Source organism: Epithele typhae (assembly GCF_022376455.1).
Source record: "Epithele typhae strain CBS 203.58 chromosome Unknown BXZ73scaffold_423, whole genome shotgun sequence".
NCBI lineage: Eukaryota > Fungi > Basidiomycota > Agaricomycetes > Polyporales > Epitheliaceae > Epithele > Epithele typhae.
In genome coordinates, this window is record NW_025954614.1 from 1 (window position 1) to 19551 (window position 19551).

Here is a 19551-nt window from a genome sequence, read left to right on the forward strand (position 1 = left end):
AGTGGTGGGCGAAGACGCGAGCGCGGTCGCAGTGGTGGGCGAAGACGCGGGCGCGGTCGCAGTGGTGGGCGAAGACGCGGGCGCGGGCGCGGGCTTGCGGGGCGCGGGCGCGGGCTTGCGGGGCGCGGGCGCGGGCTTGCGGGGCGCGGGCGCGGGCTTGCGGGGCGCGGGCGCGGGCTTGCGGGGCGCGGGCGCGGGCGCGGGCAGGACTTTGACACCCTTCCGAATCGGGCGGTAGGACTTGCGATCCTCGCGGATGCGGAGGAACCAGCCGTGTTCCTCCTCCGGGGTGGGCATGGCTAGCCACCACCTCTTGGAGGAACCGAGGACGGTGATGCACTCAGTGTCGGGGCCGGCGTAGAAGACGACGGCGGCGGCCAACGCGCGCGCCTGCTTGCGGTCCCACTTCGCGTACGCGGGGTAGGAGCGGATGTGAGGGAAGGGCGACGAGGGGAGGCTCTTGCAGCCGGGCGCGATCTCGAAGTCTTCTTCCGCGAGCCATGTGAGGATGTAGTCGATCGCGCCCTGGGCGACGATCTCGGTGGTCTTGGGGAGGTCCGCGATGACGCGAAACCCGACGCCCAGGAACCACCCGACGAAGCCAACGCGTGGCACTGTCGAAAGCCTCGCGCTCAGCCGATGGGGTAGGTGGAAATGCAGGAAGGGAGGGAGGACTTACGGATTAGAGCGCCGTCCCCTCGGATGCCGTACATGGTGCATGAGTTGCCCGAGAAATCGGAGGAGCACTGCTTGCATGCACCAATGCCGTTGCCCAAGCATCTGGTGCCGCAGTCGATGCAGTCGTCGCACTGTATATACAGAGTGAGCAGCGCGGGGGTATGAGAAGAGTGGCGTACCTTGGACTGCAATGTCCAGCGAATACTCCCGCACCGTGGCGTGGCGTGGTTGCTGATCTGCGCCGTCTTGGTGCCCTCAGGGACTTTCATAGGGGCGACATCAAGCGGGCAGGAGGGTGGAGTGGTGAGTGCGGCGGATGTCGAGGAGGAGGAAGCCATAGGGAAAACGTTGCGCGAGGTTGGCAGGGAGTAGGTGGCGGGTATAGTGAGGCGGAGGAGCGAGTCGGTGGTGGTGGTGGTGGTTGGGAATAGAGGAAGACGCGACGCATGAGAAGCGAGACGCGGAGCGCTAGGCGAATTCAGCGCACGAAACGAAACGCCTCGGTCACGAGATCGCGTGAACTCGTGCCGACAAATGTACACGTGCCGTCATGTGACTGCCATCCATATGGCGAAGTGTACTGGCATGCGCGGATCCCTGCGCGCGCATTGATGATTCAACGCATGCGTGAGCCAATGTTTGAGCCTTTGGTTCGACGCACGGATGTCCGCGCGATGTTGTGACAGTGCCTGGTTTGTGGTTCAACGTGCGGGTATCCGCGCGTGCGACGAATATCCGCGCGCAACGATGATTCGACGCGCGGATGTCCGCGCACATTATTGTGCCTATTATATCATGGATCGACACGCGCTAATCGACGCGCGCATCGAAATTTCACTGTGTTTACATATCTGCGTCGACGCCGATGGCTCAAAGCACATGCGTGCACATGCATTGACGATGAGCGGCACAAACACTAAAATACGCAGATTCGTCCCTAGTCCGTATACCGTATAGATATGCGGGTAGATGCTCCCAGTCTCCGACGCAACATCCCTTTGTTCCAGTGCGGCCGACGAAGCACACGCTTCGACCTCAGGAAAATCACGCCGCCTTTCTCGGCACTTTGAACTCAATCCCGCACGTAGCACACGCCATTATACGTGCACGATAGAGCTTGTTACAAGAAAAACCAAGAATGCATTTGTGAGCCACACGACATATCGAACAACATCATATAAAAGTACGTCAAGAAACACCCCCCGGGTCATGCGCGGCATGGGTGTGGGGACGGAGATGGTCCGGTGGAGGGGACGCGTAGCGACGAGTGGGGCGCGGAGACACGGATGCAAGCGCAGGGAGACGGAAGCGGGGACGATGGAGGCGGGGAGCGGGGACGAAGGAGCGGACGCACGACGCATATACGCCTCGTCGGACGGAGTGTCGACCAGGGACGCGTGGGGCGCGTTGTTGTCCACCCACTGAGCCAGCTCCGAGGAGGTCTTCGCGAGGCTTGATGCGTGGTAAGCCACCTTATGCGTGATTTCATTGAACTGCGCCCAGCGGACAGCGTCCCCACCAGCGTGGACGGTGCGGGCGGCGGCGGCAAACTGCTCTAGGTTGAGCCCTGGCAAGAGCGAGAGGTCGGGGAGAGTGGGGGTATGAACGATCCTCGGCGGACCTGGATGAGCGCGCGGACTTCCTGGAGCGGGAGTCGTCGCGGTCGTCAGGGTCATCGAGCTTGCGCTTGCGCTTGGTGGATGGAGGTGCGGGGGAGGCGCGGACCCAGGTGGACATGGGCATGGGGGGCGCGCTTAGGGCGCGCGGAGGTGGATGCGCGCGAAGAGGTCGAGATGGACGCCGAAGTCGAGACAGACCGCTGTTCACCGTGGAGCGTACTGCGCGAGACCGAGCGCGACGACGCGGTGAGTGAAGTGCGCTGTCGGCCAGTCGCAGTGCTGGTTGGGGCGGCGGGAGGTGGCGGTGGGTCTGGGTGAGTGGCGGCGGGGTCTTTGAGGCCGACGACGTCGACGTCTTCAACGCCTCACGTTCGCGGGTACGGTTAACACGGCTGCGGAACACGACGTTGGCGGTGAGGTGGCGCGCGCCCTGCCGGTCCCACTTCCCGAACACCGCGTAGGACGCGTAGTTCGGGAAGGGGGAGTCGAAGAGCGCCGCGGCCTCGGGGATCGTGGTGAAGTCCTGTTCGCGGAGCCAGGTGAGGGCGTAGTCCACTGAGCCTTGGGCGACGATGTCCGTGATGTCCGGGAGGTCGGAGCGGATGTGGATGGTTTCGCGCTGGAACCACCCGACTAACCCTATTTTCGGGACTGCTCGAACAAGTGTGTTGAGGAGGGGGAGACTCAGGGAAAAATTGAGTACTCACCGATGAACGCGCCGTCGCAGCGGAGTCCCCACGTCGTGCAGTCGCGGGTGAGGCAGTGGCTGCAAGAGTCGTCTACCTCCAAGGCGTCGCTGCAAATGCCCTTCTTGGCTTTGACGCAATCGTCGCACTGAGAGACGTGAGCGCGACGCGATGATAGGTGAGAAAGACGCTTACTTCGCGATCCAATATCCAGATCGGGTCTTTGCAGGGTGGCGGCGGCAGCCACGTGATAACTTTGTCGATGAAGGTGTCGGGCACAGGGATGGGCATGGGGAAGGAAATGAGGGAGGATGAAGTGAGTGTGGAAATTTGAGGGCTGTGTGCGAGGCGGAGGAGGAGGAGGAGGAGGAGATATCGCAAAATAGCGATCGTGGGGAAGCTAGATGCAAACATAGCCACACGTGCGCAAGCAAAGCAAAACAGATGACGAGTTCGGGTCGGAAGGCGTGAATATACGTCAACCTCCGGACACCAAGACGCCACGTGAGATTAGATCAAGCCGCGGCCTCCGCTATCTTATTTCCGCAGTGGATTACATACGTGAATGTTCGGGTGCCCGCGCGCGTTATAAAGCTGGAAGGAAAGATTATGAGCGTGCTGGCGCTGCTCCTCGTCTACTTCGTTTACCTCGCCACTGCGCCCGCCTCCGCACTGCCCTCCTGCGCCTCGCCCTCCTGCGCTTGCACACCCTCCTCCGTCTCCCTCACCTCCATGTCACCCACCTCCTAAGGGTGCTTGTGCACTTTCTCCTTTTGTAGTAATGTGTGCAGTTATTGTCCTCTCCCTGAGATTTCCTTTTCATAGGGTTTGAGAAAGCCTCTAGTAAGCCTTCAGGTGTGAAAAAGGGCTACACCAAACATTAGTGTGAGTGAGAACAGATTGATATGGCTCATTGGATGTGCAATGGGATCTCAGAATAGGAAGGCTGAACAATAATAATGAACCTGTAGTAAGGATTGAAAGGGTATCGACCAGATAGGAAGTGAGAGCAAAAGCTTATGAACTTGCTAGTTGGGGTAGTAACCCCTTGGGGGTTGACGGATTCAACATTCTTTTAGGCTTTTAGCATGAGTTCTGCACATTCCTCAATGAATGGTTAGTAGTCTATTAGCTCCAGGTTAGGTTGGCAGGAATTGGTGCACTAGAGTGACAATCATATGAGTAAGTGGAGCAGGTGTCAATGTGCCCCTATATAAGAATGGAAGTCCATCGGTGTAGATCACATGCGCTCCCACCTTCGAATAAAGGGAGTGCAGCACTTGAGAGCACAGGTGTGTGTGCACTTTGTGCAGGTGCATGTGAATGTGTGGCTGTGTGCGCATATGTGCACAAGAAGTAGTTTGCCTCAAAGCCACAAGCATACAATGCCAGATGTGCACAATGATCTGATGTGGGATAAGGAACGGGAAACTCCGGACATCATATTAAAGTCACGTGGGCACTTAGGTGCCCTGGTGCAATTTAGAGTTTGCCTAGAAGCACGAAGCACACAATGTCACATGTGTACAAACAAATGGAGCAACACAACAACAAATAGGGAACACAACAATCGGAAGGTGATGAATGCACGCTTAACTGCGGACATCATGTGGCAGCCATGTGATATGACATCATGCCGTGGTGCCCGCGGTGTTCGATGCATGTGGAGGGACATTCAATGTATGCAAGGTTAGGTTAGGTTAGGAGTGACGAGGCAGCATATGGGCAGTTAGGTGTGTTACCAAGAGCGGGGGCTCACCACCAAGTGCTCAAACGTGCGGACATCCGCACTCGTGCTGTAAAGGACCTTAAGAGGTGAAATTATCACTCCATATCACACAAAAGACTAGAAATCATTAGCAGTACTGATACAAGTGATGAGGCAAACTATGTGACTACAAGAGATGAGATGCAAACTATGTAACTACATGAAGTAACCAAATCAGCCAACAAAAACTGACTAACTAACACCTACGCGTCCTCGTCATCGCGAATTGATCGCGAATCCACTGGCGCAGGCTGTCTAGGGTAGAGACGCGCGCCACGCCCGTGGCGCCGACCACATTGGTGGCGAGCAATTGGCGAAGGGGGTCGAGCGCGGAGGTGGGCGTAAGGCTCGTGGCACCTCGTCCGAGACGCTCGCATTGGAACGTGCATGCTGGAGGGACAACAGGAGCGCTGTGTCCTCTGGGGCGGGCTGATCAGGGACGTGGGTAATGACGCCGCGGTGCGTCGCGGACAGCCTGCGGGTCTTGCGGGGGGGCGCGTTGCCGCCGCCGCCGCCGCCGTGTTCGCGCTTGCGTGGCGAGGCGGTCGCGGCGGTGGAGCCGGTCGCGGCAGTCGCGGTCACAGTCGCGGCGGAGTGCGTGGAAGCGGGCGCAAGCTTGCGAGCGCGAGCGGGGGTGTGCAAGACTTTGATGCCTTTGCGAATGGTGCGGTACGACTTACGATCCTCGCGGATGCGGAGGAACCATTCGTGTTCTTCGTGTGGCTGGGGCATCGCAACCCACCACACCTTTTTGGAACCGAGCATCATCTTCTATTCTTTGTCGGGGCCGCCGTAGAAGGCGGCGGCGGCGGCGGCGGCGAGCGCGCGCGCTTGCTTGCGGTCCCACTTCGCGTACACGGGATAGGAGCGGATGTGAGGGAAGGGCGACAAGAGGAGGCTCTTGCAGCCGGGCGCGATCTCGAAGTCTTCTTCCGCGAGCCATGTGAGGATGTAGTCGATCGCGCCCTGGGCGACGATCTCGGTGGTCTTGGGGAAGTCCGCGATGACGCGGAACCCGACACCCAGGAATCACCCGACGAAGCTGACGCGCGGCACTGCCGAAATTGTCGCGCTCAGCCGGTGGGTTGGGGGAAAAACCTAACCTAAAGGAGGACTTGTTGTGGTCGCGCGCGCGGGATCGCGGGAGCGCGGGCGAGGTCGAGCGGGCGCGGACAAGGGTAGGCGCACGTGCGCGGGAGAGGGTGTCGATTAGGCGGGTACGGGTGGCGTAAGCGTGTAAGGACGGTAGTGTAGAAGCGCGAGTGTCCTCGTTGGCTCGCAGAGCGGGAGGGAAGGAAAGGCGGGGGATGACGAGGGAGCCTGAGGCAATCGCGTGCCGAGGCAGGGATGCGGAGGCGGGCATATAAACCATGTACACTAATTAGTGGCTGCGGTGATCGTATGCTAAGACGTCCGTTGCGGGTGCGCGCCGATGCTCGTAAACGGATAGGCGGAGCAGGCCATAACAGGACTTACGAATGAGCGCACAGTCACCGCGGATGCCGTAGGTGGTGCAGGAGTCCCCCGCGGACGCGCGCGTGCATTGCCGGCGCGCGCCGATGCCGTTGCCCGAGCATCCACTGATCTTGCGGTCGAGACAGTCATCGCACTGTATAGACTGAGCAGCGAAGGGACATGGGAGCGACGGACTAACCTTGGACTGCAAAGTCCAACCGAATGCGCGCGCAGGGAGGCGTCGGGTGGTTGCTCTTCTCCATCGTCGTGATGCCTACAGGGACGTTCATGGGGGGACGTCAAGCGGGCAAGAGCACGGAGTGGGGAGCTCGGGGGAGGTTGAGGTCGCGGAGGAAGCCATGGGGGATCGTCGTGTGTGGATAGCAGAGAAGAAGGAGGTGGGAACCGGAGCGGGGCGGATAGTCGAGGGCGGTGATAGTGGTGGTTGGGAGGAAAGAGCGAGGCGAGGCGAGGCGAAACGGAATGGGAAGCTGGACGGTGAGCGCGGAGCGCTAAGTGCGTTTGGCGCACAAAACGAAATACTTGGGTCACGGGGTCGTGGTGGTTTCTGAACTCGTGCCGGAATGTGCCTACGTAAGAACATTGAATGATCGGTCCTTTCCTCTCTATAACGTTAAGCGATCGGGAGGAAATGCGCGGGTGCCCGTGCTTGCATTGATAGGTCAACATGTCCGTAAGTCAACGCGTGAACCGATGGTTCGACGCGCGGATCCCCTAACGATGGCTCACGCGCGATGTAGTGATATTCTGTATCTTAGTTCAACGCGCGGATGCCCGCGCGTGAATTGATACTGCTGCAACGATGGTTGAGGAAGAAAAACAAGATTGTAATTTCAGAACTACGTGACATGTCGAGCAACAACGTATACGAGTACATCAAAAAGCGCCCACTTTTATGCGCGACATGGGTGCGGGCGTGGGGATAGCGGGCGTGGGGGCGTACAACGATGGGGGGGGCGGGGAGACGCGCGTGGGGGACGTGCGGGGACGATCGGGCGGGGAAGATGCGGGGGCGGGGGAGGGCGGGAGTGGAAAGACGGACACGTGCGCGCGGACAAGCGGGACGAGCGGGCGAGGAAGATGCGGGCGCGGAGAGACCGAGATGTACGGATGGACGCGGACAAGCGTGGGTGCAGAGACGTGGGCGCAGAGACGCGGGCGTACAAAGGCGCACCTACTCCTCACTCATGTCACCCTCGTCGTCGTCGTTTCGCGCATTGTTGACCTAAGTGTCCATGTGGTCGCCTTCTTCGGAGGATGTCGGCGTGTCGGCGAGGGACGCGCCGGGCGCGTTCTTATCCGCCCACTTAGCCAGCTTCTCCACCTCGGTGGCAAGGCCTGAGGCGTGGGACGCCAGAAGGTAAGTGATCCCCTCGAACCCCATCCAGCGGACAGCGTCTTCTGTACGTGCGGAATAGGACGGGCGTGTGGACGTAGACACGCGCGCAGAGGTGGACTGGAGAGCGGAAGAGACGAGTGCGGACCTGGACGCGCGGGTCGACGGGCGCACAGATGCGGACGCACGCGCGGAGGTCGCGGAGGTCGACGCGGGCCGCCGTTTATCGTGCGTCGTACGGTGCGGGACCGAGCGGGAAGATGCGGTGCGTGAAATGCGCCCACTTGCGACGGGGGGAGGGCGAACGGCGGCGGCAGGGACAGTGGGTGCGAGAGGAGGAACGTGCGAGGGCGCGGCTGAAGGAGTGGTGGGAGGCGCGGTGGGAGGGATGGGGTCCAAGCGGTAACTACGCCAAGACATGCCTGGCGATATGAACAACCAGTTGTGGTCATCTTCCACCTGGGGCAGCTTGATCCAGTCTTCCTGGATGCTCCCGAGGACCAACGGCTGCAGATCTTCGCGGGCCTTTTGCCTAAGGTCGCGGAACACGATGGCGGTGGCGAGGTCGCGCGCGTCCCGTCGGTCCCACTTTTCGTACACCGCGTAAGAGGGGATGTTGGGAAAAGGGCAGTTGAAGAGTGCTTCGGCCTCGGGGATGACGGTGAAGTCGAGCCCCCTGAGCCAGGTGAGAGTGTAGTCGGCGGCGCCCTGGGCAACGGCATCCAAGATGGGCGGGAGGTCAGCGCGGATGCGGATCGTTGAGTGGGCTAACCATCCCACAAATCCCGCATTCGGAACTGCCGGAGCAAGTGTGGTGAGGGAGGGTATATGGGGAGAAGAGGAGAAAAGGGACACACCGATGAACGCGCCGTCATGGCGGAGGCCCCATAACGTGCAATCGCGGTCGCAGTCGCGGCACTGGAGGCAAGGGCCCCCCATGTCCTGGATCTTGCGGCAAGTAACGTTGTCCTTAATGCAGGCGTCGCACTGATAGACGTGAGCGCAGTGCGAGGATAGCAAATGATGGGGTTTACCTCGCGGTCTGAGACCCAGGTCGGGTCTCCACAGGGCGGGGGTGGCAGCACTTCGATCTCTTCATCAACGAAGGTGTCGGGCACAGCGATGGGCATGAGGAAGAAGATATAGAGGAGGATGAGTCGGTGAAGGAACTTGGGGGCGGGGTCCTGCACGGAGGAGGGCGATAGATAGCGCGAGATAGCAGTCGCGGGGAAGCGATGTACAAACATAACCATACGCGCGCAAGCAAAGCGATACATAGCATGAGATCGGTCCACGATCGGAAGGCTGTGAAATCCCGGGTGGTCACGCGAGATTCGATCAATGCGCGGGCCCCGCGCTGTCAGATTCCCTAGGTGGACGTCCGCGCCCGCGCGTTGAACGAGTGACGATTGAGCACAGGACCACCTTGGTATATAGGGACCGATGCTATTCTTTGGTTTCCGTACGTAGCGCACACCCTCACAAACACGTGGTGTCGCTTCTTCAAAGGAGTTCGTTAGGAAAACGGGCTCGTATTCTTATAAGTACATGTCATATTGAACAACAGCATTTAAGAGTACATCAAGAAAGACGCCCGCCGCCGTGCGTGGCGTGTATGGGGGCGACTGGGACGGATGCAGGGTTGGGGACATGTAGCGATGAAGGGGTGCGGAGCAGGCGCGGGGACAAGGAGATGGACATGGGGCGGGGAGGAGCGAGGACGAGCGAGGACGAGCGGAGCGTGGAAGATGCGGGGCAGGGGCGCGCAGAGACGATGGGGGACCGGAGCGGGCGAGGAAGATGCGGGCGCGGAGAGACCGAGATGTACGGATGGACGCGGACAAGCGTGGGTGCAGAGACGTGGGCGCAGAGACGCGGGCGTACAAAGGCGCACCTACTCCTCACTCATGTCACCCTCGTCGTCGTCGTTTCGCGCATTGTTGACCTAAGTGTCCATGTGGTCGCCTTCTTCGGAGGATGTCGGCGTGTCGACACAGGTCGAGGGGGGCGCATTCTCTTCCGCCCACTTAGCCAGTCTCGACGTGGTGGTGGCGAGGCCTGAGGCGTGGAGCGCCAGCATGTTCATGATCCCCCGCAACTGCGTCCAGCGGACGGCGTCATCGGCAGCGTGGACGTAGCGGGCGGAGGCGAGAAGCTCCTCCATGTTGAGCCCTGGCAAGAGCGAGAGGTCGGGGAGAGTGGGGAGGGGGTATGAACGATCCTCGGCGGACCTGGATGAGCGCGCGGACTTCCTGGAGCGGGAGTCGTCGCGGTCGTCAGGGTCATCGAGCTTGCGCTTGCGCTTGGTGGATGGAGGTGCGGGGGAGGCGCTGCCCAAGGTGGACAAGGGCAAAGGATTGCGCTTAGGGGGCGCAGAGGTCGAAGCGCGTGCAGAGGTCGAAGCGCGTGCAGAGGTCGAAGCGCGTGCAGAGGTCGAAGCGCGTGCAGAGGTCGAAGCGCGTGCAGAGGTCGAAGCGCGTGCAGAGGTCGAAGCGCGTGCAGAGGTCGACGCCGAGTGACGTTTGCCGCGCGAGACCGAGCGGGATGATGCCGCGGACGCGCGCTGTCGGCCACTTGCGGTGCTGGCGGGGGCGGCGGGAGGGGCGGCGGGTGCGGGTGGAGGTGTGGCGACGGGGCTTCCGATCACATCCTCGCGTGCCTTTCGATAAGAAGTCCCATGCAGGATGACCTTCCAGCTGTGCTCTTCACCAACGAATGGCCCCTGTACCCATTGCTCTTGAATGCTGCCGAAGATCATGGGTGTGATAGCATCGGCAGCACGGAAAACGACGGCGGCGGCGAGGCGGCGCGCGGCGAGGCGGTCCCACTTTTCGTGCACCATGTAAGAGGTGATGTTGGGAAAGGGGCAGTCGAAGAGTACTCCGGCCTCGGGGATCTTGGTGTAATCCATCTCCCTGAACCAGGTGAGGACGAAGTCGGCTGCGCCCTGGGCGACGACGTCCGGTATGGGCGGGAGGTCATCGCGGATGTGGATGGTGTCGCGCCCAAACCAGCCGACGAAACCGACGTTCGGGACTGCCCGAGAAAGTGCAGTGAGGGGGGGGAAATCGCGCGAGAAGAATTGCGAACTCACGGATGAACGCGCCATCGCAGCGGAAGCCCCAGAGCGTGCAGTCGCGGTGGAGGCAGCGGTGGCAATGACCCTGGACCAGGGAGTCGTGGCAATGGCCCTGCTTATCCTTTACGCAGTAATCGCACTTTGAAACGTTAGTGCGGCGTGAGGATAGACGATGAAGAGGCCTACCCGGCGGTCCAAGACCCAGATCGGTTCTCCACAGGGCGGCGGCGGCAGCCATTGCACCGCCTTGACGAAGAAGCTGACGGGCACTGGGGTAGACCCGTGGATGGTGTCGGACATGTTGCGCGAGATGTTGAGGGGGTGAGGACGGCTGCGCGTGTGGGCAGAGGTGTGGGCGGGGGGTGGAGACGAAGGATGGCGATAGAGCGATCGTGGGAAGCGACGCACAACAATAATCAGGCCACAATCAGAAGGCCATGCATATACGGCTACTTCCGAAGACCGAGATGCCACGCGAGACTTCTTGACATCAGAAAATAGCGCTTTCGCGTGCCCGAGCAGTTGGCTATGTCATCTTGCAGGCCACATGCCGTCGGGCTGCCCCATTCCATGTCATACGTGTGCCGAGTGTAAAGCAAATATATGTGCAAAGCGTAAGAATAAATAATATACTATTGTGCTAGGGTGACTTCAGAAAGTAACACGTGGGTGATGCGGGGGCGAGACGGGGGTGAGGCTAACGATGCGGACGAGGTGGATACGCGGGCGTGCGGGGTAGGTGAGGGTGAGGGCGAGACGGGCGAGGGGCGGGCTAGAGGGAGACGAGCAAGAGCGAGACTGTGTGTGACGCGGCAGTAGCGCAATGGCGAGATAGGTGAGGGTAACGTGCGTACGCTGGTCGGAGGGGCCAGCGCGCACGACGAGCGCAGCGAGCGGTGGGACGCGCTCGAACTTGATGGGGGGCATGAGCATGGGCGCGCGCGCGGGAACTTCCATTGGAAAGGCGACAATGCGGAGTCAGCGGCGCGTAGGGGTGAGCGCGAGGGCCCTTGGGGTCGGTGGGGAGAAGGCAGGTCGCTCAGCGCGCGGTCAAGGGGCGTGAGCCCGTCGAGGTGGTTTGCAGAGGTCGTGTTGCGAGGGCCGCACGAGATATGAATGTTCCGCGATCGCACTTGCGTGTGAGGCCTCCTCGGCGGAGCGTGGGCGGCGTCCGGTCGTTTTTCTTAGAGGGAGAGGGAGAGGGATGTAACGCGGGGAGAGATCGGGCGCACGACGGAACTCACGCAGGGGAGACTCGTGGAGGTGTGTTCCTGTACTGGCCACCGAGAAGATCTCTCCTGCTCGAGGATGCGCCCATGGGTGGGGACGGGATGGAGTCGAGGGTATCGATGGAGAGGCGTGGATGAGCACGGAGGGGGTTTCTTCTCCATCGGGTAACTTGCAGTGTAGCAGGGAGCGGGTTGGGAGCGGGAACGACTTTCGATGCAAAGGGCGGAGGAGACGACCTGAGAGTGGACTCACCAAGGCAAAGGGAGGCCACAAGACCCTGGAAAACGGATTCGCATCCAAGGAGGTAGGCAACATGGCAATAACTACGGCGCACCGCGGCGCGCGCGATCGTTCGCACAGCATGTTCGTTTGGATGTGCTCGCGGCGGGGAGCACGTCACAGACGTGGTTCGGGCTCTGGTAGGGGTGGGCAAGGCAAGAACACGAGAGGGGCGACTCACCAGAGGGGAGCGGGCCTGTGGTAGATCGCCGCGGATCCAAGACTCTAATCTCTGTGCCGATAACGTCCGGGTGGATGCTCTCAGCGTGTTGAGTGTGTTCCAGGGGCTGCCGGGAAGGCGGGTGGTAAGGAGTGTTGTGGTCGTCGCGTGTGCAGCGCACGCGCGTAGCGGAATGGGTCAGCGCGTTCTCGGGGCGGCTGACGGGCCGGGCCGGGGAGGACCGGCCATGGACTTTGCCGGCTTAGGACTAATGAGCGCTCGCGTGGCCTGGGCGCGCGAGCGTCGATCACTCCCGTTTGGAGAGTCCCCGCATCCAGATATACTGGTGGGGGCTCGTCCGGCTTCCTCACGCATCTTGCTGCTACCCGCGCGCGTGAGGAAGCTGACCTTATCGTCTGCCAGACGCCCTACCGAGTACCGCCGCTACGTCCTTAACAAGGAGGATGGGGAGGAGGAGGGCAATGGTGCGCAGCAGTGTGGAGATTGCGGGTGTAGGCGAGATAGGCAATACACACAGAGAACAGCGAGTAACTTGCGCGAGGGTGCGAATGAGGGTGAGGGTTTATGCGGCGCCGTGGGCGAGTTCGAGGTCGGTGGTGCGGGAGAGGGCGAGGATGAAGACGTGAGGCTGCGGGCAGTGGCGCGGCGACGGGAACAACCTAAGCGCGCACAACCTGGTAGCGCACTGTGGGCGACAAAAAATCACGCGCAATGCAACAGGAAGGAGCGAGGAAGAGACCACGAACGAGGGCTGCAGCGCAGGGAGAGTGGCGCGGGAGATTCTAGCAAGACGTCGCGGTGAGATTTGCGATACGGTGATGCCGACTCGGGTAAGAGTCGACAAGGGGTGAGGGCCGAGGTCGAGTCCGTGTAGGCGTGAGACGCGGGACGTTGTGCGAGTGAACGAACACCAGGGGACAGAACATCCGAGGGTGTCGTGGAGGAGGAAGGGGACGGAATGCGCGAACGCGGAGGAGAGGAGAGGAGAGGAAGAGAAGCTAGACGTGGACGAGGGGCGCGCACGGGCGCTACGAAGGCGGTGGACGATGGACGATGGGCGACGGGCGATAGGCGACGGGCGAGGGCGATAGTCGATAGGCGGCGTGTACGATGAAGATGAGTGACGAAGACGATATGAGACGATACGAGGTCGAGTAGAGGCAAAGTCGAGGAGTGAGCACACGACGCACGCACAGAAATGCGAGGGAAATGAACTGAATAGCAACCAGTGCGAGTCGAGTCTAAATGCGGCCGGCGCGAGGGCGTGACTACGACAAAAACAAGCACCCGAAACGTATCTACAAATCTGGGTGTCATGGCAAGTGTCCGGAAAATAAGAGAAACGAGTGGCGGAGCGGGGCAACGAGCGTGGCTGACCATGGAGGCCGTGGAATGAGGGATACGAGAGGACGAAAAGGAGAAGAAAAAAGTGTGAATAGGTAGCTAAACATCAAGCCGGAACGATCGAGGGGGTCGGTGTGGCGTTCCGTAGGGACGAGGGTCGAGGATGCGAGGGACGAGGATGTGCCAGGCGCGAGGGCGCGGAGCTCGCGCGGGCGTCTGATGGACGCGTGCACGTAGTACCAGCGGCGGTGGATGCACATCAACGGCAGCAACGACGCTGCGACACGACCATGCCGGTGGAATGGCAACTTCCCCGTGCACGTCTTTTGACACATGCTAATTGTGGGGATGGTGGTGCGGCCGGGGCCTGGGGAGGCGGTGGGCGAGGCGCAGACCGTAGAGGATGAAGTGGGGGACTCACCAGAGTAGTGACGCAAGCGAGACGGGCGAGACGGGCGACGCGGATGGGGCGAAATGTGAGCGAACACAGGCGACGCGGGGGTGAACGCGGGCGACATGGGGGCAAGACGGAGGTGAAGTGGGCGACGCAGACGAAGTGGAATCGTGGGCGATATAGGCAAGGTGTGCGATGCGGGCGCGAGGCGTGCGAGGTGGTTGAGGGCGAGGGCGATGCGGGTGAGGGGAAGGGAGACACGGGCGAGGGGAAAACGGGCAAGATCGAGGTGGGTGAGGCGAGGCGGGCGAGGCAGGTGATGTGGGCAAGGGGCGAGACGGGCTAGGTGCGGGATGCGGGAGGTGCCGGCGCGAGGAGGGAGACGTGGGCGGCGCGGAAGATGCCAGCGACGCGGGCGAACGGGGGTGACGTGGTGACATGGGTGCGAGATGTGGGCGAGACGGCAGGTTCTTTTGCGTCGTACCCATCGCGCCGAGGGTGCCGTCCTGGTGGACGAAGACAGATTGTACCTGTCCGAGCGCGAGTGTGAGAGCGCGTGCGTCGGCACCGAGACCCGCGTGGGCGGGCGAGAGAACGGTGCGGGCGCATCGAGTGGGCCCCGTCGGTGCGCATCGCGCGGACGTGGGCGATGAAGTGGTGCGGGTCCGTTTGGAGGAAGAGGACTTGGAGGCGTCTTTGTGGTCTAAGTCGGAGAGGAGTCGGAGAGGGACATTGTACGTCCGGAGCGCGGATGGGGTTGACAAGGTCGCGTCTGCGCCTCCGACGCCTAGTGCACTGGGGCTGTCCGTGTCCATAGAGGACAGCGGTGTTGGCATGTGCGCGCGAGAGGACGACGTAGGACGACTCCCAGCCAGCTGCGATACCGTGTATCCTTCTGTCTCCTTCCAAAAGTCCGCCGAGTCGTCCAGCTGGTCGCGTTTCAGGCTTCTCCACAGTCCCAAAAATAATGAGGGGTGGCGAGGCCGCGACGAGAGCACATCGTGGAGGCCATGCGAGGGGATCTTGAGACCAGGAGGGAGAAGGTGGTGGCAGTCGAGGCGAAGGGAGCACAAGAGCGAGGTGAGTAATGGCGAGGCGGGTGAGTGCGCGACGGGCCAGGCGGGAAATGCGGGCAAGGCGGCGAGGCGGGCGAGACGGACGGCGCGTGTGCGAGACACCGGCGAGGTAGGCAACGTGGGCGAGGTGATCGGAAGGAGGAGAGGGAAAAGGCGCCGGCGGGGATGGCAGCGCGAGAAGATATGGAACAGACCGCGGATGCATCCGCACCTGCCGACGGGCTACTGCTGTTCCGAGTGCCCACAGCGAAAGCTGTGCCTGCTTCGTGTTTTGATGAGTAGCCTTCAGATTCAATCCCTTGCACGACTGAACACCAAAAAAGCCAATCAATAGCGGGAAAAAGAAACACACGGCTTGCCATGTAAGTAAACTGGGTACACATGAGCCTCGCGCCTGGACGCGCGCCGGAACTCAACGCGAGCAACCGCGACTGCGCGCGCCCACCCTACACGTCGCCTACGACCCCTACTTCTCGGTGTTCTTCGGCAAGTGGGTGGCCATGAAATCAGCGAGGCGGCTGAAATCTGTGGCGAGGTTGCTGACGAGCCTGTGGGCCTCGATCCACGTGGCCACATCTCCCTTGGCGTGGACGTCCTGGAGTGTCGCCATAAGCCTAAGCCCGTCGAGGACGGGGATGGTGGGAGGGACAGGGTCCGGGTCCGTCACCGATCCGGACGTCCGCGCGGCCTTCCTGGGGTTGGAGATTTCCTGCTCCTCGTCCGCCTCGTTGCCGCGGGCCGCCTGTTTGCGCTTCCGCGGATTCGATGGTCCAGCGGCGGAGGCGTTGTGCATAGCAGCTGTGCGCGATCGGGTAGTCACCGTACGCGACACGGTCTTAGCCTTGTCGGACGTCGCGCGTGACTTGCGCTTCTGGGCAGCCGAAGTGGGTGGGGCAGGAGCAGCGGGAGCGGGAGGCGCGGCGGGAGCGGGGAACGTGCGCATACCTCGGTAAGTGAGATTCCAAGGTCGTCGGCTCCAACTGTGCTCAAACTCGGATGTGGGCAGCTCATCCCACCAGCTACGTACGCTGCCGAAGACCGTTGGTTTCTTGACGTTAAGCTTGTGGAACAGAACCCGGGTGGCGTAGTCGCGCGCACCCTGTCGATCCCACTTGGTGGACGCGGTGTACGACCGCAAGTCGGGAAAGGGGCGGTCGACAGCAGGGTTGTGGCCTGGTGCGGGGTAGAGCTCTTCTTGGGTGAGCCAAGTGAGCGTGAAGTCGGCCACACCCTGCGCGATGATATGTACATGCTCGGGGAGGCCGGTGAGGATCTCGATACGGTTTTTCTCGAGCCATCCTACAAACCCGACCCTCGGCACTAAACCAAACCATGGAATTAGGGATGGGGGTAAACGCGGGATAAGGGCAACCGGACTCACCTATGAACGCGCCGTCCGCGCGGATACCATAGACGGTGCACTGCCCGACATCGCAAGTGGTGCACTGACCAGGTTGTGGGCCTTCCGTGCACGAACCAAAGCTTCCAGCGCAAATGTCGCACTGGTATTAGTCAGCACAGAGCGGGAAACGTTTGGGTGGGCACGTACGAGGCCTGCTAGCACCCAGCGACTGGGGCCGGGTGGCGGTACCCGTCCATTGACCGCGGTTGAGCTGTAGCGGAGACTTTCAGGGATAGGCAAGGGCGCGGGGGGAGGGACGACGGAAGGCGACTGGGGGTGCGAGGAGGAAGACATCGCGTGGCAGGGCGGGGACGAGTGGGCGATGGACAGCGAGGAGAGGGCGTGGCGGGAGTAGAGAGCAAAAAGAGGTTCGGGGGAAAACGACCCCAACCCAAGTTCGCCGGTTAGGCGAGGAACACGTGCACAAAGGGTCCAAGGAGAAGCGTAGCGCGAGCGTCCAAAGAATCCAAGGTGCGGCCCGACCACTCCGGGCCGTCACCACTGGTGCTTCCTCGGCCTCACCCTAACGCCCAGTGGAAGTCACGCAACATGACATTACGTGGTAATGTCTTCCGCGCGACTCTAACTCGCGTGGGTGCAGGAGCGACCTAGTACTGTCTTGGTGCGGGTGCGTGCTGCTGTGAGTCCGCCGACTCGGCATCGCGTCGAGAGTGTCGAGAGAGTGTCGTGAGATAGACGCGGGTCGAGTAGAGACGAAACACGAGAGCCTCCAGCACACGAAGATGAGTAGTGAATGGTCCGTAGCCAGAACTGTACAGTAGCTGATAACGTAAGCCAGCCTCCATCGTCTGAGTAACCACACGGAGAGATCTATCCAAGGGAGAGATCGCGAAGTGAGAAATGAAGAGGCGCCAACTATCCGGCGCGAACGGAGAAGATGGTAGCTGCGCGCGCGCACGATCGCGGATGCCTGTCGTCGTGCTTGTCTCGACGCGTGGGCCTGAGTCCGCGCTGTCCTGTCCTAGGTGCGTGAGTCCTTTACCTTACAGCTGCCGATGCGCTCGGCGAGGTAGGGTGTGTCCGCATCTGCGTCCGCCATTGTGGCCGGCATCACGCATCACTCTCCTCTGTGTCCGCAGCAGGGATAGTATAGGCTCCACGTCCTGGCATGGAAAGCACAGCGCTCGGCGCGGGTTCGGTAGAAGTTAGCCCCACCATTGCCCGCGGGGTCTGTATGCACCGCGGTGCATGTAATCACCAAACACGTCCGTCGGCCCGTCAGGTGCGCCCTACTCCTGTGAAGGATCCTACCAACACATATCGAGCCTTCGCTGACAAATTGTCAGTGTCGATGGCGCCGCGCGCGGACACATGGCACGTGCGCGCGGGCACATGGTACGTATTCGGAGCCACTGGCTTTGTGTCGACCTCTGTTTTATCGTGGTTTAAACTGGGGTTTACACAAGTTGAATCGCGCGGGCAGCGGCCCGGCACCAACCCGTACCCAACCGGACGAGCGCGGACGACGGCGCCGCTCAACGCTCACCTCCGCTTTCGACCAGCACGGACCAACGCGTTGCAGCGACATTTCGTCCTCAGAGCACGCTATGCTCACCTAGCCGCCGCGCACCACCATGTGCCTCCGAGGCGCGCGCGCGCCATGACGCGGTGCTCCCCGCTAAGTGACATAATCACCCGCCTCCTCCTCCTCCCCGCGTTCCGACGCGTCTCCGCCCCACGCCACTAGCGGTGTCACGGCATTGCTTGAGGGGCTGAAGTCACCAACCTCCTCCTCCTCCTCCACAGCCCGGGTCCACGACCCCTGACGGTCGCCCGATGAGCCTGCGGCACACGCGGCACGAGGCGCTCTCACCGGGCAGACGTCGAAGGGCGCGAGGCGGCTCCGTGCTAGCCCAACCTTTCGGTGCTGCTGCCGGATGAGCAGGTCCGGTTCCCTCGCGCTCGTCCCGTCTCAGTACTGCTGACACCTTTCCGTGCTGCTGCCACACGCGAGTCGAGGATTTTCGAGCTACCCTCCACTGTGCCCACCCAGAATCTGTTTCTTTGTATTTTCTTTCTCGTATCTATCTACGTATGTAGCCATCCGTTTGCCCCATCCGTTGGAAAACAAAATTCCAGAGCAGACGACGCTGGGCGCCCGAGTCCCGCGCTATTTCTCTTCCCTTTGCTCGCGTTCTAGTCTGCCACGTCCCGGTGAACCTCCTTCGCCTCTGCGTTAGAACAGGCCACGGGCCTACTAGTCGCTCAGCTGTCCATTCAGTGCCTAGACATACGGCGGGCTCTCTGGAGTGAGGGTATCTGAAAGGACTTAGGTTAGGAGTGGTGGAGATCGAGGTCGTGCGTGAAGACCACAAGCGGGTACGGAGAGCGCTGTGGAGCGGCCGTGTGCGCTGCTGTACTACGATGATGGAGTGTCAATCCATAAGTACTCTTGGGCGGGTCGCGATGGGTACGAGCGGAGGAATAGACGAGATGCGCGAGGGCGAGGGGGGTGAGAGTAGGGCGGCGGCGCGTGTGCTAGCGTGAACGGTGATGTGCAGTCAACTCTGCGAAGAGTCGAAAGGGATGAGGGCGAGTGAGCGAGCTCGAGTAAGCGTGAGACGCGGGAAGTCGGAGAGTGAACGAAGAGAACAGATACGACGCGCCGCGTGAGGAGCGAGCGCGAAGAGAGAATGGATCGGGGGATCGCGTGAGCGCGAGGAGGACGAGAAGGGAATAGACGCGGGGTGAAGAGACGAGATCGCGCGCACGCGCGGCGCTGGCGAAGGCGAAGGGAAGGTCGAGGTCGTGGGCGAAAGCGTGGGCGTGGGCGAAGTCGAAGGCCGCGGCGCTGGCGAAGGCGAAGGCGAAGGCGAGGTGAGCACACAGCACGCGCAGACGAAGCGGGAGAGTGAAAAACTATCCATCAATAAGCAAAACGTGAGCCTAAGTACATTCGACTCACGGGGCGAGTATGTAGACAGATCAATGTACAGTCCGAGACACGAAAATGTACGAAATCGAGACCGAGAATGAAAGGGC

The 19551-nt window shown here is 61.3% G+C and overlaps 5 protein-coding genes across 5 annotated transcripts; all 5 read right to left on the bottom strand.

Moving 5' to 3' along the window:
• Window positions 1–16: 16 nt before the first annotated feature.
• BXZ73DRAFT_85051 (uncharacterized protein) lies at window positions 17–3397 on the bottom strand (the record flags this gene model as incomplete). Its single annotated transcript, XM_048024001.1, has 8 exons — window positions 17–614; window positions 680–809; window positions 858–1146; window positions 1340–1463; window positions 2033–2245; window positions 2286–2936; window positions 3005–3131; window positions 3179–3397. Coding segments are annotated over 8 exons (2351 nt in total), but the record flags the coding sequence as incomplete, so codon positions are not given.
• Window positions 3398–5522: 2125 nt separating this feature from the next.
• Window positions 5523–6496, bottom strand: BXZ73DRAFT_110812 (uncharacterized protein; the record flags this gene model as incomplete). Its single annotated transcript, XM_048017361.1, has 4 exons — window positions 5523–5738; window positions 5785–6071; window positions 6228–6360; window positions 6413–6496. 4 exons carry the CDS (start codon window positions 6494–6496, stop codon window positions 5523–5525), a joined length of 720 nt encoding a protein of 239 aa, XP_047870593.1.
• Window positions 6497–7452: 956 nt separating this feature from the next.
• Window positions 7453–8810, bottom strand: BXZ73DRAFT_110813 (uncharacterized protein; the record flags this gene model as incomplete). The annotated part of the gene is made up of 4 exons (XM_048017362.1): window positions 7453–8360; window positions 8421–8550; window positions 8598–8747; window positions 8805–8810. 4 exons carry the CDS (start codon window positions 8808–8810, stop codon window positions 7453–7455), a joined length of 1194 nt encoding a protein of 397 aa, XP_047870594.1.
• A 698-nt stretch (window positions 8811–9508) lies between these two features.
• On the bottom strand, window positions 9509–10942 carry BXZ73DRAFT_85054 (uncharacterized protein; the record flags this gene model as incomplete). The annotated part of the gene is made up of 3 exons (XM_048024002.1): window positions 9509–10599; window positions 10658–10781; window positions 10829–10942. 3 exons carry the CDS (start codon window positions 10940–10942, stop codon window positions 9509–9511), a joined length of 1329 nt encoding a protein of 442 aa, XP_047870595.1.
• Window positions 10943–15612: 4670 nt separating this feature from the next.
• BXZ73DRAFT_110817 (uncharacterized protein) lies at window positions 15613–16842 on the bottom strand (the record flags this gene model as incomplete). Its single annotated transcript, XM_048017363.1, has 3 exons — window positions 15613–16466; window positions 16528–16648; window positions 16696–16842. 3 exons carry the CDS (start codon window positions 16840–16842, stop codon window positions 15613–15615), a joined length of 1122 nt encoding a protein of 373 aa, XP_047870596.1.
• Between the last annotated feature and the right edge of the window lie 2709 nt (window positions 16843–19551).